The 13,979-nt window shown below is 43.0% G+C and overlaps 1 protein-coding gene across 3 annotated transcripts in view; it reads right to left on the reverse strand.

Annotated features, from left to right (window-relative positions):
* Window positions 1-5,674: 5,674 nt before the first annotated feature.
* Window positions 5,675-13,979, reverse strand: part of LOC137425176 (ERI1 exoribonuclease 3) — a 317,378-nt gene continuing 309,073 nt past the window's right edge. For 2 of the 3 annotated variants that reach the window (XM_078773392.1, XM_078773408.1), the window contains exon 10: window positions 6,359-6,509. In XM_078773392.1, the coding sequence (XP_078629518.1) occupies window positions 6,488-6,509 (22 nt within the window). In that variant the 3' untranslated portion in view covers window positions 6,359-6,487. Of the gene's footprint in view, window positions 6,510-13,979 lie in introns of all 3 variants that reach the window. The other variant, XM_078773403.1, reaches the window with a different exon arrangement.

Raw genomic sequence — 13,979 nt, forward strand, 5'->3', positions numbered from 1 at the left:
GGCACCCACCTGGAAAATATACATTACAGTGGCCACACACTCATGTATAATTTTGTCATTTTTCCTCTTCTTCGGACCCGGTTGCGACCGAGAAAGTCTCCCGACCGCAACCGCAAGCCTACAGAAAATGAACCCCAATCTTCAAAGCAATCGTTGAAAAGGGGAGCGAGCTCCTCTTGACGATGACCCGTTGCCTGCCAACCCCCATGGAAGACCATTTCGTACCACCACGTTTAATGGCGACGTGAAGGCACTGAATTATTTAACACGTAACGAGATGCAGCGCTGCCCCGCACATCACTTAGTCGGCTCGGTGGCCAAAAAGCAATCAATGGCAGCATTGATCAGAGCCAAACTAATTTCCAGTAAATTGGGTTGGCCTCATCAATTCATCTTCATTTAGCAACAGCCAAGAATGGCAGGATGAGGGTTCCGCGTTGGTGATCATTACGCAGGATGCTCTCCAGATGGCCCTCAACATGCCGTCTATTTATATTAACACCGCTCGCAGTCCATATCATTACACTTTATTATATTCAGCTCCATCTCCCTTTTTACGGCCTTCCTCCATTGCAAAAAGGCCTTCACTCCTAGAAATAATGAAGCCTCGACCACTGAAGCATACACAGGCGATGCTGTGAAGCCCACGTGATGGTTCTGGTACCGCTTCTCCTGGACTAGCTCTTTGCAGATTGCCGTGGTATTTCCTGAATCTCATTGGTCTTATGGCCGAGCTGTGATGACTCGAGACTGGGCCTAGCTGCATGTGATGACTGGATTGGGCCTAGCGGTGATGACTCTGGACTGGGCATAGCTGTGATGGCACTGAATGGACTGGTATTTGAAAAGGTGAGCGGTGTTATTACCTAGCCGTGATGATATTGGACAAGTATTCCAGAAACTGAATGGTCTTATGGCTTAGCTGTGATGATACTGGACTACCTTCCAGAAAGAAAAACGAGTATTCCAGTACCGGTAGTTGTAAGATCAAATCCATCTGTAGACTAACATTATTATTTATTTGTATCAAGTTTATGTAACCGAAGCTAATCTTAGGAGACTTACCATGTCATTATTAAATTGCTGATTAAAAGCCAAGCTCAGTCGTTAATGACCCGAGATGCCAAGCACACACTTTGTGCTTGACTCTTTAATACCCCTAGAGCAAAAATGCATGCTAAAATTATATCTGTGAAATGGCAGCACCACCGACATCATACTACCCAAATTATGAAATAAAATCTTCTTCTTCTTTCATATGCAGCACATAGCGTAGCTGCGATGAGCATCATTGGTTGAAGGGGACATGTCTGGGATGCTAATTGGTTGTCTGGGCTAACCCATTGGTTGAAGGGGACATGTCTGGGCTGCAAGTAGGTTAGGGCAGCAATTTCGAATTTGGCTGGAGTCCCGGCGATAGCTCGCGTCCTCTTAGCGGATGAATGAAATAAATTGATAAATAAATAATTATGTCTTGGGAGGAGTGGGGTTCATTATAAAGTGCTAATCCTGAAGGCCTGGAGAGAAGTGCCAGACTGGGGCACAAAAGGAAGGTGGTTTGACAAATGGGAAATGGAGGAGGGCTTTTTCATATTGTGATGAAAGTATGAGGTGATGTCCAAAAGAATTCCCTCTGACTTGAGGCCATTGTTATGTCAGTAGAACGAGCATCCATGTCTAGTGTTAAATGACCAGAACGAAAACATGGTTGTTGATGAGTGAGTTTGCCATGTTACTCGCCTTAAAAGCCACAGCAAATATTTTAAACAATCTCTTCATTTACATTGGAAAAGGAGACCGATAGGCCGATTATTGAAAGGATCAGTCCACATGTCCTTCTTGTATATTGACGTGATGTTGATGACCTTCCATGAAGAAGACACAGAAGGAGTTGAGGATGTGCTAAAAAAAAAAAGTACAACAAGCGTTACGCCTAGGTTCCCCGTCGGTGAAGTGATGTGAGTTGACAAAGTGGAAGACGCAAGGCGGCCATCTTGGATTTTGACGTCGCGACCCAATTTTCAATAGCGTTCTTCCTTATGCCTCGATACACCCACTCACCAGATTAGACGTTGGTACTTCGCTTATTTTTCAAGATATTCCGCTCACAAGGTTCAGACATATATATTGTGGCGGCCATCTTGGATTTTGACGTGGCGACCCAATTTTAAACAGCGTTCTTCCTTATGCCTCGATACACCCACACACCAGATTAGAAGTTGGTACTTCGCTTATTTTTCAAGATATTCCGCTCACAAGGTTCAGACATACATGGCCTCAGACATACATGGCGGCGGCCATCTTGGATTTTGACGTGGGCTGCACCCACACACCAAATTAGAATTCGGTCCTTCGCTTATGCACGCACGGACGCACCGACGCACACACGGACGGAGGGGAAAACCATAGTCCCCCTTTCGCTCCGCGGTGCGACGGGGGACAAAAAGGCAATTCTGCAAAGGAGGCTTTCATGATCTATCATGACCAAATGCCATCTAGACCAAATGCAAGAATGATGTTAGGTTTGGCCAGGTTCTTTTCAATTTTGCATGGTCTATCGAGCACCCTGTGCAGAGGGAGGAAGCTTTCGGAATGAGAAATGGTTCAGGAAGACGAATGTTAAGCGTTCAGCCTCATCGATGGTCTACAAGGCGGTACACGAAATGGTGACACGTTTACAAGTTCGATTGAAAAGAAAACAAATAATTTTGTAACTTGGTTGACCAAGCACCACCTGGTCATGGAGTACAGAGGTGTTTCAGAAGGTTACAAATGAAAGTAGATCTGTTCAGTCTTGGGATGACGAGGCGTTAGTTTTCAAAAGTTTCCATTCATTGTTATTCCCTTCTTCTACTATACCCTCTCAATCTCCTTTACATTTCTCCTATTATCTCCAAAACTAACTGCCATTCCCCCTTCTTCCTTACCCTTCTCTTCCTATTCTCAATCACCCCACTCCCACCTCCTAACTGTAACGTGTAACAGTCTCTGTCTCTTGCCGACTACAAAAATAACTAGATCAGCACTCGGTAGAGACCGCTAGGCTGAACAGTTTACGTTTCTTATCCCACTGATAGACTAGGTTTGGATCTGGACCTGAACCAAAATCGAATCGGCTTGTTCCTGTCAGCTACCCAACTCGTCCACCTGGTTTTGTCATAACTCGTCTCCAAATTTTGGAAATCTCCTGCTATATATATCGTTTTTGGCCCTATCTCTCAATTGTGAAGAATCACTTAAACTAGAAAGGCACTCTTCAATATCGTGAAGTCGACCGATATGCCTCTGCCCACATTATTACATCATTGTAATACTTGTACCAAATTTGATTTAAATACCTTCAGCTGTTCTCAAGTATGATATTTTAGCTGACATGACCTCTGACCTTTGACCTTTGATGCAGAAATCGAATCAATTCATATTTTCATCATAATATATATTTATACCAAGTTTGGTCAATAACTCATCACTGATTCACAAGTTAGCGCAGTAACAGAATTTTTACCGAACAGGACTTTGGACTTTTGACCTCTTGACCCCATAATCTAATAAGTTCATCTTTGCATCATTGTACATACTTGTACCAGGTTTGACTTAGTTCCCCTTCAGTGTTCTTAAGTTACTGCAATAACAAAAACTTATTACAGACTCTGACCTTTGTGACGTCTTGGTGCCGAAATCTAATCAGTTCATCTTTTCATTGTAATATATACTTTACACCAACGTTGGTCAAAATTCCATCAATAGTTTACACGCTATCACAGTAACAGGATTTTTACCTAACATGACCTCTGACCTTTGACCTCGTGACCCCAAAATCTAATCAGTTCATCTTTATATCATTATACATAGCTGTACCAAGTTTGACCTGTATCCCTTCAGCGGTTGTCAAGTTATAAACCGATTACAGACTGACCTTTGACCTCTTGACCCCAAAATCAAATTAGCTTATCTGTGCATCATAATACATACTTGTACCAACTTTGATCAAAATCCAATTACGGGTTCACAACTGATCATAGGAACAGGAATTGTACCTAACATTACATGTGACCTTTGACCTCATGACCCCAAAATCGAATCAGATCATGATTACCTCATTATGCCTATCTGCACCAAATCGACTTCCCTTCAGTCGTTCTCAAGATATCGCGGTAATGAAAATGTATCATGGACGGACGCATGCACAGACAGCCGGATGGACAACGGAAAAACATAATGCCTCCAGCGACTTCGTTGGCGGAGGCATGAAAAAAAACCCAGAAAAAACTTGTATCCATATCTGGATTCGGATCAGCTCCGAGAAATCAACTCATTCTTGTCACACACCCAACATGTCCACCAAATTTAATCCGAATCTGCCCATAACTTTTTTTATATATCCTGCTCACAGACAGACAAACAGACAGACAGGGGTGAAAACATAACCTATATCCACCTTCGGTGGCGGAGGTAACCATCATGTATTGAAAAGGTAAAATGGTGGTCCGGTAGCTAAGTGAGCTTGGAAAAAAAAAATAGACAGTCCAGTTCAGGTCCAGATTGAACTCCCAGTTTACTCCCATTCCTTTCTAAAGTTCCTTCACTTATTTCCCCAAGTCTCCTACACTCCGGTCCCCACCTTTCTCTTTCCCACCTGTTGTATTTACTCCATAACAACAAGCAATGTCAGGCACAATCTTTATCCATGTGCGTTTTTTTTATTCCAAGATGGCTCTCATACCCAATGGATTGTTCCATCACTCAGGGACAGCGCTCCCTACCGACTGACCAAACTTTCCAAACACAACACCGTCCTCTCCTGTGAAACAAGACATTTGGAAGTCCTTTTTGGGTGAAAGATGCACTCATCATAGTGCCTTAAAGGTACCAAACCGATGGTTTTAATGATTGAATACGAGAAGTTGGCAAAGACGTGGGGAAGAGGGGAGGGGAGCAAGGAATACCTACAACATATATGCTACCTTACACCTTCCATATCCACCGCTTTGCAAGCCGCTCGTCAAGTGGAGCAAGCGAACGAGATGTGCTTCGTTATGTTATTAAAAATGGCCGCCGTACTCTGATTCAAAACGATACTACAGACAATCATCCAATGCAAGGTTTCAAGGCACCCCTGTTATGCACACATTCTATTATTGAAACATGCATTTCATACTTTAAATTTTACTTTACTTTTCATACTAATTTTCAAGATCTATAAACATGCAAAACCTCTTCCCCAAAATGCACAGTGGTAGGTATAGGTACATAGATAAGCTTGGCAGGGGACTCCTCCTTCTGATTCCCCATTTATTTATCTTTCTTTCCCTCTAACTCGCACTCTGTAGTTGCTGCTAACACAATAACTTCATTTGGGGAAGTTGTCACAAGACAATGAAATAAAACTGAAAACGACGGCCTGGACAGCATTTTTATGCTGTGAACAAACTTTGGTACATCATAGGTGAGTGATGGAGGTTGTGGTCAAGTTTCATTGAATTTGTGTATGTAGTTTCGGAGAAGATAGCAAATAGCTATTTGGGGGGAGGGGGAGGGACGACATACCCCTTTCCCCCTCACCCCATAGAGCCCCTTAAAGTCTTTGGTGTAACTCGGCCGGGATTCAAACCGCTGACCTCCCCCAGACTCGAGAGCGGACGCTCTAACAATTACACCACCAAAGCTGGTTATTAATGCGGTTGGAAAGTTTAATGCGTTTTTTTTTCATGCATCAGATTTCTGGAAAGGAATTTATGAAGACCCAAAATAACACAATGAGGAGGCAGAGTGGATCCAACATTTGGAAAAGAAAAAAACATCTAAAGGATAGGCCCCTAGTGATAATTGAAGAAGAAAAAAACAACAACTCATAAAACGTCAAACTATAAAAGTCCAGGCCTGGATGCAATTCCAAACTTTCAGAATTTCGGTTTTGCCTGGCCCTGGACCAACTGAGCAACTTCATTAATGAGCAAGTACATGGATACTCCCTAATGTCCAATAAGATAACATCCAAAGAGACAAGAAAGGTGACATATCTACTGTATATGGATGATCTAAAACTCTTTGCACTAAACTAGAAATTAGCAGAAGAACTCCGATTAGTAAAAAGGTACTCTGACGACATAAAAATGGAATTTGACCTATTAATTTGGAAAGTGCCAAGTGCACATTCGTACATGGTTAACCAACAAAAACAGACATCATAAAAATACAACACACAAGATCGCGAAAGCAAAGCATCATACAACTACCTCAGAGTAGAAGAGGGTCACAAAATATGTCACAAACAAATCCACAAAACAATTAACAAAGAATACCTGCGTAGAACAAGGATGATCCCAAAAACATACCTTTCTCCAAAGAACAAAATCAAAGCCATAAACCAACTCGCAATATCAGTATTCCAATATAGTTGTGGAATAATCAACTGGCTACAATCGGAAATCAACAAACTAGATATAAAAGGAAAATCCTCACCATCCCCAAAATGTTCTTCAAGAAATCAATACATCCCGAGAATGAATCTGCCGAGACAAGAAGGTAGCGGCCTGATGGAACTCAACCAAGTTGTACAGAATGACAACTGTCGGATTGGCTGAGTACGTGAAAAGTTCAACAGACCAATTAATCCAATTTGTATGCATACACAAACAACAAACCAGAAAAGGTATCCTAACCCATCTTGCAAGAAATTTCCAAAAACATGTGCGAATAAAAGATTCCCCACATTAAAATGAAACAGCTACTAATACAGCCCCAACAATTGCAAAAAAGACAAAAGAAAGATATAAAGTGAAATACACAAACAACTGGGAGAACGATAAGAGTTGGGAGATGTAGAAAAAAAGAACAGAAATGTATTTAAAAAAAAGTTTTACAGACTTGGTTTTAACAAAGAAGACCCATTGTAATGGCTAAGAAGCGGTCAGCTCAACTGGGATAGAGAAGGAATTATAATAAATATCCAAGACCAAGGACATTATACCAATGTTTCTTTTTTAAATGGCAGGACTGAGTCAATCTGCCAAGTGTAGGTTCTGCAAGGTAGAAACTGAAAGCATGAGCCACCTCCTATCGGGATGTAAAAAAACTCATGTCAGAACAGCTGTACACCCAAAGGCACAACAAGGTATTGTTACGGATCCGTCACTTCCGCCTTCATTGTTATTATATACAGTTAGGAATTTTAGTTTCAGGTAATATTGTTGTTAAGATTTTTGTGTGAAATGGAGATGACTTCAGTAAAAGGTAAAAAATAAATGTTTGTGAAGGAAAAAGGAAAACGCGGCAAAGAAACCGGAAGAGGAGAGAGGAGGAGACGGCCATGAGGAGGAGACAGCTGTGAGTCGCATCGAGGCTGCGAGCGGACTTTTTTGGATATTGGTCACGAATGAGTTAAGGCTTCCCGGGAAAGGGATTGCCCGCGACATCGTCACATATTGCGATTGCAATTAAACCGGCGTCTCAGGTTTTATCACCAAGTGTGAGCTATTGTTGGACGGAAAGCAAGCGCCTCCATTACAGGCCGATTCACCATTTTGTCCTCCCACTTGGTGCATCTTGTTTTGTCATTGGGATTCCCATATCGACATCATCGTGTGGATTGCCGTTGGTTTCCATATCGGCTAAATTCCCATATTATCGACCTCTCACCTTGTAACTCCTCGTCCGCCACCGTGCCAATACCTGCCTGTTGTTTTGTAGTTCTGCACAACTTCCACCTTCACCCCGCGTGGGGATCCGTGCACGGACTTTGAGATTGTTACATTCCACTCACGTTTGGCGTATCGTGAGTTTATTGCTTTGAGAGCATTGGGGGAACGATGGTACCATCATATGTATTGTTCATTTGATGCAACTGATATATTCATGGTACTTTCTTTAATAGTGTTATTATTGTGTATGTGAGAGTTCTTAATACAATTACTTGTTTGTTCTACAATTGTATTGCTGTGGTTTTACCTTGGTTTATTAGAACACTCAAAATAACATCTTTCTGCCGTGTTCCTGCTCGAGACTTTGAGGGGCACCGTAACCGGGGTTTGGGGGGGTAACACCTAACAGTATGTAGAGTAATTCACTGGCACATCTGCAAAAACCTCAATATCCCAGTTCCAGACAACTCATGGAAACGTGAACCAAAACTGATAATTGAGAATAAGGAAGTAACTCTTAACTACGACCTGATGATCCCATCGAGCATGAACATAGAAAACAAAGCATTGCAACCGAATATAGGACTTGGGTACAAAAAAGAAAAAAACGTCATTGCTAGTTGAGGCTTCAGTTCTCAGCGATTTTGGCCTAAACAATGAGGAAATCAATAAAATTACCGAATACCAAGATGACAAAAATGAAATGAAAAGATCCTGGAAGCTGAGGAGCGCCAAAATTGTAGAGTGGCAATAACTGGAGCAATGGGAATGATGATAAAGAACCTTACATACTGTAGATCTTAGAAACCATCCCTGGGGATATTACAACAAACAAACTGCAGTTGGAAACTGTCTGTGGCTCTGCGACAATAACTTTAAGAACAAGAAAACTTCACAACTTGTTCCATGAATTGTGACTTCCGTTACTGAAATGTACGTGGACACTTCGAGACCAGAGAGGATTCTGTTCCACCTTCAGAAAAATCTGCATATGGAAATAACAAGCAACGACACGTGTTGGCAAACACACACACACACACACACACACACACACACACACACACACACACACACACACACACACACACACACGCACACCAGAGGCACCAAAGCAGCACTTGCTCCTCTACAACTTCCACTTTGTCCATCGCTCCCCTGCTCGCTATCGGCATTAATGACTTTTTAGCCCGACCATCTCAAATAGGAGCAGATAAATAATTTAATCGTGTCTCACGGCTCGGGCAGGGGCTCATTTCCTTTGCAGGGTAAACACAATCTTTTTGGCGGCAAAAGGCGATGTGCTTGAGTGCGTCCCGTTCCACGTGGTTCCACCCGTCACGGCACAATCGGAATGCCATGAGGCTGCTTGCTGTGGAAGTCTCTCCAGACGCTTAAATGAATATTTCCAGGGACTTTAAGAATTTCAGGAAGAACGCATTCAAGGCATGAGTACCTGACCACCTGGATGTATTGAAAGTTTAATAAACACAGGTAATTCATGACAATATAGATCTATGGTTCGTTAGAAGTTTTGAATTTTACTTCACAAAAAAATTGTGGGGTGGAAAACAATTATTTTGGAAGATTTTTTTCCCATCTAAATTGATTTGATTTGTAATTTGACCATCTCAGATCGTTCCCAATCCAACACCATGATCTTTTCTACCGTCGTTAGGCCGACCCAAATCCCTCCTATTTTTCCAGTTTTTGCTCCTCTTCCACGAGCCTCGACTATGTATCCAAAAATAAAAACAAAAGAACTGTGGAGTGCCGGATCATACCAGCAGGGAATGTCAAACATTGAAACATAGTCGGAAGAGATAACAAGACAATTTACAGAACCTGCTTACACAAGAGGCTGTGTACTAAAATGTACCGCAAGGAATTGTGGGTGGGAGAAAAAATGAGGGCTTCATCCGCCATCTTAGTTTCCAGATTCTGTTTGCAATATTAGACGACGAGGCGATACAACAGTATTTACAAGGAAATACAAGGAAGTTTAACACAGGAAGAGGCTATTTGGCCCATCATGCATGTGGTTCATCCACAGCAGGACAATTCAAACTATCAGTACATTCACTAGATACCAGTCCTTTCACCACCTGTCTTAACTGCCATCAATTTTGAGTTATGCCAAGGAATTTTTGAGTTAAATAGGCTGATTATACTCTACCTGTAGACTACCGGTTGGATACCGGTGTTACTCTTTTTAAACATGCTAAAGACAAAATGAGCTTCATATGAAACTACGCTTCAATTTCCAAGGGGACTCCTTCATTACATTTTGATCTGTGATCAACCAATACTATGACTATGGGCTGACAGAGTGGCCTGGGGGTACTCACAGCTGCCTCTATGGGTTTGAATCCCGACACAGCTATAAACTGCTATCCTGATGTTTCACAGGCAGCGTCATTCATCAACGTGTGTGCCATCCCTCCGGTGGACGTTAAATAGGCATACCATCTGCCGGAATTAGTTGGTGGACGTTAAAGATCCCATGGTGTCCTTCACAAAGAGTAGGCGAGTCATCGCCGGAATCCTGAACAAATTACAAATTGCTTCCTTAACCATCGGAGGGCACTGCACCAACAAATTCCTGCCCTCGCCATCGGAGGGCACTGCACCAACAAATTCCAAATTCCTGCCTTAGCCATCGGAGGGCACTGCATCAGCAAATTCCAAATTCCTGCCCTCGCCATCGGAGGGCACTTTTTTTTTTTTTTTTTTTTTTTTTTTGTATACAAGATCGAGGCTCGTGAAAGAGCTAACAACTGAACCAACAAATTCTAGATTCCTGCCTTAGCCATCGGGCGGCATTGCATCAGCAAATTCCAAATTCCTGCCTTAGCCATCGGAGGGCACTGCATCAGCAAATTCCAAATTCCTGCCTTAGCCATCGGAGGGCACTGCATCAGCAAATTCCAAATTCCTGCCTTAGACATCGGAGGGCACTGCATCAGCAAATTCCAAATTCCTGCCTTAGCCATCGGAGGGCACTGCATCAGCAAATTCCAAATTCCTGCCTTAGCCATCGGAGGGCACTGCATCAGAAAATTCCAAATTCCTGCCTTAGACATCGGAGGGCACTGCATCAGCAAATTCCAAATTCCTGCCTTAGCCATCGGAGGGCACTGCATCAACAAATTTTAAATTCCTGCCTTAGCCATCGGAGGGCACTGCATCAGCAAATTCCAAATTCCTGCCTTAGCCATCGGAGGGCACTGCATCAGCAAATTCCAAATTCCTGCCTTAGCCATCGGCGGGCACTGCATCAGCAAATTCCAAATTCCTGCCTTAGCCATCGGAGGGCACTGCATCAGCAAATTCCAAATTCCTGCCTTAGCCATCGGAGGGCACTGCATCAGCAAATTCCAAATTCCTGCCTTAGCCATCGGAGGGCACTGCATCAGAAAATTCCAAATTCCTGCCTTAGCCATCGGAGGGCACTGCATCAGCAAATTCCAAATTCCTGCCTTAGCCATCGGAGGGCACTGCATCAGCAAATTCCAAATTCCTGCCTTAGCCATCGGAGGGCACTGCATCAGCAAATTCCAAATTCCTGCCTTAGCCATCGGAGGGCACTGCATCAGCAAATTCCAAATTCCTGCCTTAGCCATCGGAGGGCACTGCATCAGCAAATTCCAAATTCCTGCCTTAGCCATCGGAGGGCACTGCATCAGCGGCACAGCTGCACACTCAGCCAATGAGGCTACCCCAACATTGTGCTGCATCCGAACGACGACGCAACGACTATGACTATATAGGAGGAGGAGGAGGTTATGGGTGAGCTCTAATCAAAAGATAAATATGGGTGCCACCTGATCAGCAAGTACTGCAAATTGCTTCTAGAAACGTTGTAGCAAATATGTTGTGACATCAAAAGCTCTGCATGGGGCCCATTGATCTCTTCATGGATATGCTGTGTATTCCCTTCCCTAATTTTCCTTCTATATTCTCCAAAGCGTATTCTCTCTCTCAACTCATTTCTCTCCCAAGAAACCCTCCCTTTTCTTTCTTTTCTCAATTTCAATTCCCTCATTTCAGCTCCCTCTGGGGATGTAATAAATAGACAATGCAAAAAAGGTGTTTGTTTTACCGCTCTTTCACAAAAAGAAGCCTGCTCGTCATTGAGTTATAAAATTTGAATTTAGTTCCTGAAAGGGTTGAAGTCCAATTTATTTGCCAGTAGGTGGCATGGAATGAAAGATTGCGTGGGGTGGTTCGAAAATAACAGGCTACTGTGCGTAGTTTTCCATTTGGAGTTATCTGTACGTCTAGCACTACGTGCAGTTGGTGGGAATACTGGGATGTGGGTATGGCACAGACTGCAGGAATGATGGGCCAAATGCCCTCCAGTCATTTATGCCAGTCCAGTCCACACTATTCCGTACATCATGTGGGTCGGTAACTTCGAGGGCAGTTGTCACATTTTATTTTTTGATAAATTATGTATGTGTCTCCTTCCCAACCCCATTCCCCCACCCTCTTGAATTTTCCAAAATCTATCATACTAAAATACGCCATTTGTGTCTGTCCATCTGTCTGATTAATTTTTGACGCCAATACATTCCGTCCTTACTTATCCAATCTCAACCAAACTTGACAGGATGACCAAGGGTTACATAATGAAGGTTGTAGAGCATTCATTTGCCCCCCTCCCCAAGGGGGTTTTCTTCCCCGAGCGGGTTTTCCCCGGCATTGCCATCAATGGGTTGCGTGTTGAGGTGTATAGCCGTATTGAGTTAGCTTGATCGTAGCGTTTTTCCAAAGAAGAAGATTTTTCGTGGCGTTTTTCCAAAGACCCTTTGAATAACAAAATTAATGATAATCGCATATTATTAATGTTATGACAAAACAATATCAATACTAATAATGTCCCACTTCCCCAAGGCGTTTTTCCTGCAGTGATAACGTGTATAAATGGCTTATAGTTATAATGACGTTTCCGTGGGAGCAACGGCTTCGACCGGAAGTAAAAATATTATAAACCACAAACACGTATGCTTAGCTTTTTAAACAGTTGCTAATGCTCTTTATAACACTAAATGAAGAAATTTGGAGGAATCCCGACATCCATGAAGTAAGGTTTACTTACAGAACTGAGCAAAGATCTACTGTACTCTATATAACCCACAAATGTTGGGTTAATATCATGGCCCTTTCTAACACTGCCGTTGCATTTTTTGTAGCGAACTTTTGAAACTCGCTCCTGCTGTTTAATACGAAACAAAGGGAGGAAGACAGGGATGTGCTCATTTACCAAGCAGCTAGCTAGCGCTTGCCAAGCCAGCCGTTCCTCAAGGGTTTTGAATGGAGTGCTTGCTCGAATGCTTTAACCGCTTGGCGATCTCTCCACAAGAAACTTGGTAAATGAACACATACCCAATGTTCTTGAGATCCGACCTTCGATCGACTGTAATCTATATACAGTACCCCAAAGATGATTGACCCTTTCTGCAGCTCCCGTAGTGTGCGGGTGTACTAGTACTTTAAATAAGAGAGCCGTTTGTCTGCCTGTCTGTGTGTCACCATTCTTCACAGAAATGGCTGAACGGATCTTCGTCAAACTTTCACACGTTCATCAGTGAGTGTCTGGGTGTGTTTTGGGCATTTTTTATTTTGAAAATTTTGAAAAAGAAAAGGTCCATTTTTGGGGATTTAAAAAAAATTGCTCTATGGTGCCTGAGCCTTTGCAGCTATGTAAAAGGTAAAATTAATTTATCCCCGATTAGTTTGTGTGTATGCAATATAATAATAATAATAATAATAATAATAATAATAATACATTTATTTTATAGAGCGCTTTTCAAGAAGCCCAAAGGCGCTTTGACAGAGTGCAAAAAACAAGTGCAAAAAGACAAAAATCAATAGGTAAATAATCAAAGCAAAAGGAAGGAGAAGGAGAAGAGATAGTCAGGGGTTAAATGCTGTGGGTTAAATGTTGAACGCAGTGTTGAACAGGTGGGTCTTGAGTGATGTTTTGAATGTGGTGAGTGAGGAGGAGTCTCTGATGGTGTGAGGTAGTGAGTTCCAGAGGGTGGGAGCAGCGATGGAGAAGGCCCTGTCCCCCCAGGATCTGAATTTGGTCCGGATGGGAGGGGGGGGGGAGGTCAGGAGGTTGGTACCAGCAGAGCGGAGGTTGCGGGTGGGAGTGTGTCTGGAGAGGAGGTCAGTCAGGTAGGATGGGGCCAGGTTATGGAGGGCTTTGTAGGTCAAGAGGAGGATTTTGTACTGGATTCTCTGGGGGATGGGGAGCCAGTGAAGCTTATAAAGGACGGGGGTGATGTGGTCCCGGGCCCGGGAGTGGGTGAGTAGACGGGCAGCGGAGTTCTGAAT

This window comes from Myxine glutinosa, chromosome 1 (genome assembly GCF_964187855.1).
Source record: "Myxine glutinosa chromosome 1, kmMyxGlut1.1, whole genome shotgun sequence".
NCBI classification, from domain to species: Eukaryota; Metazoa; Chordata; class Myxini; order Myxiniformes; family Myxinidae; genus Myxine; species Myxine glutinosa.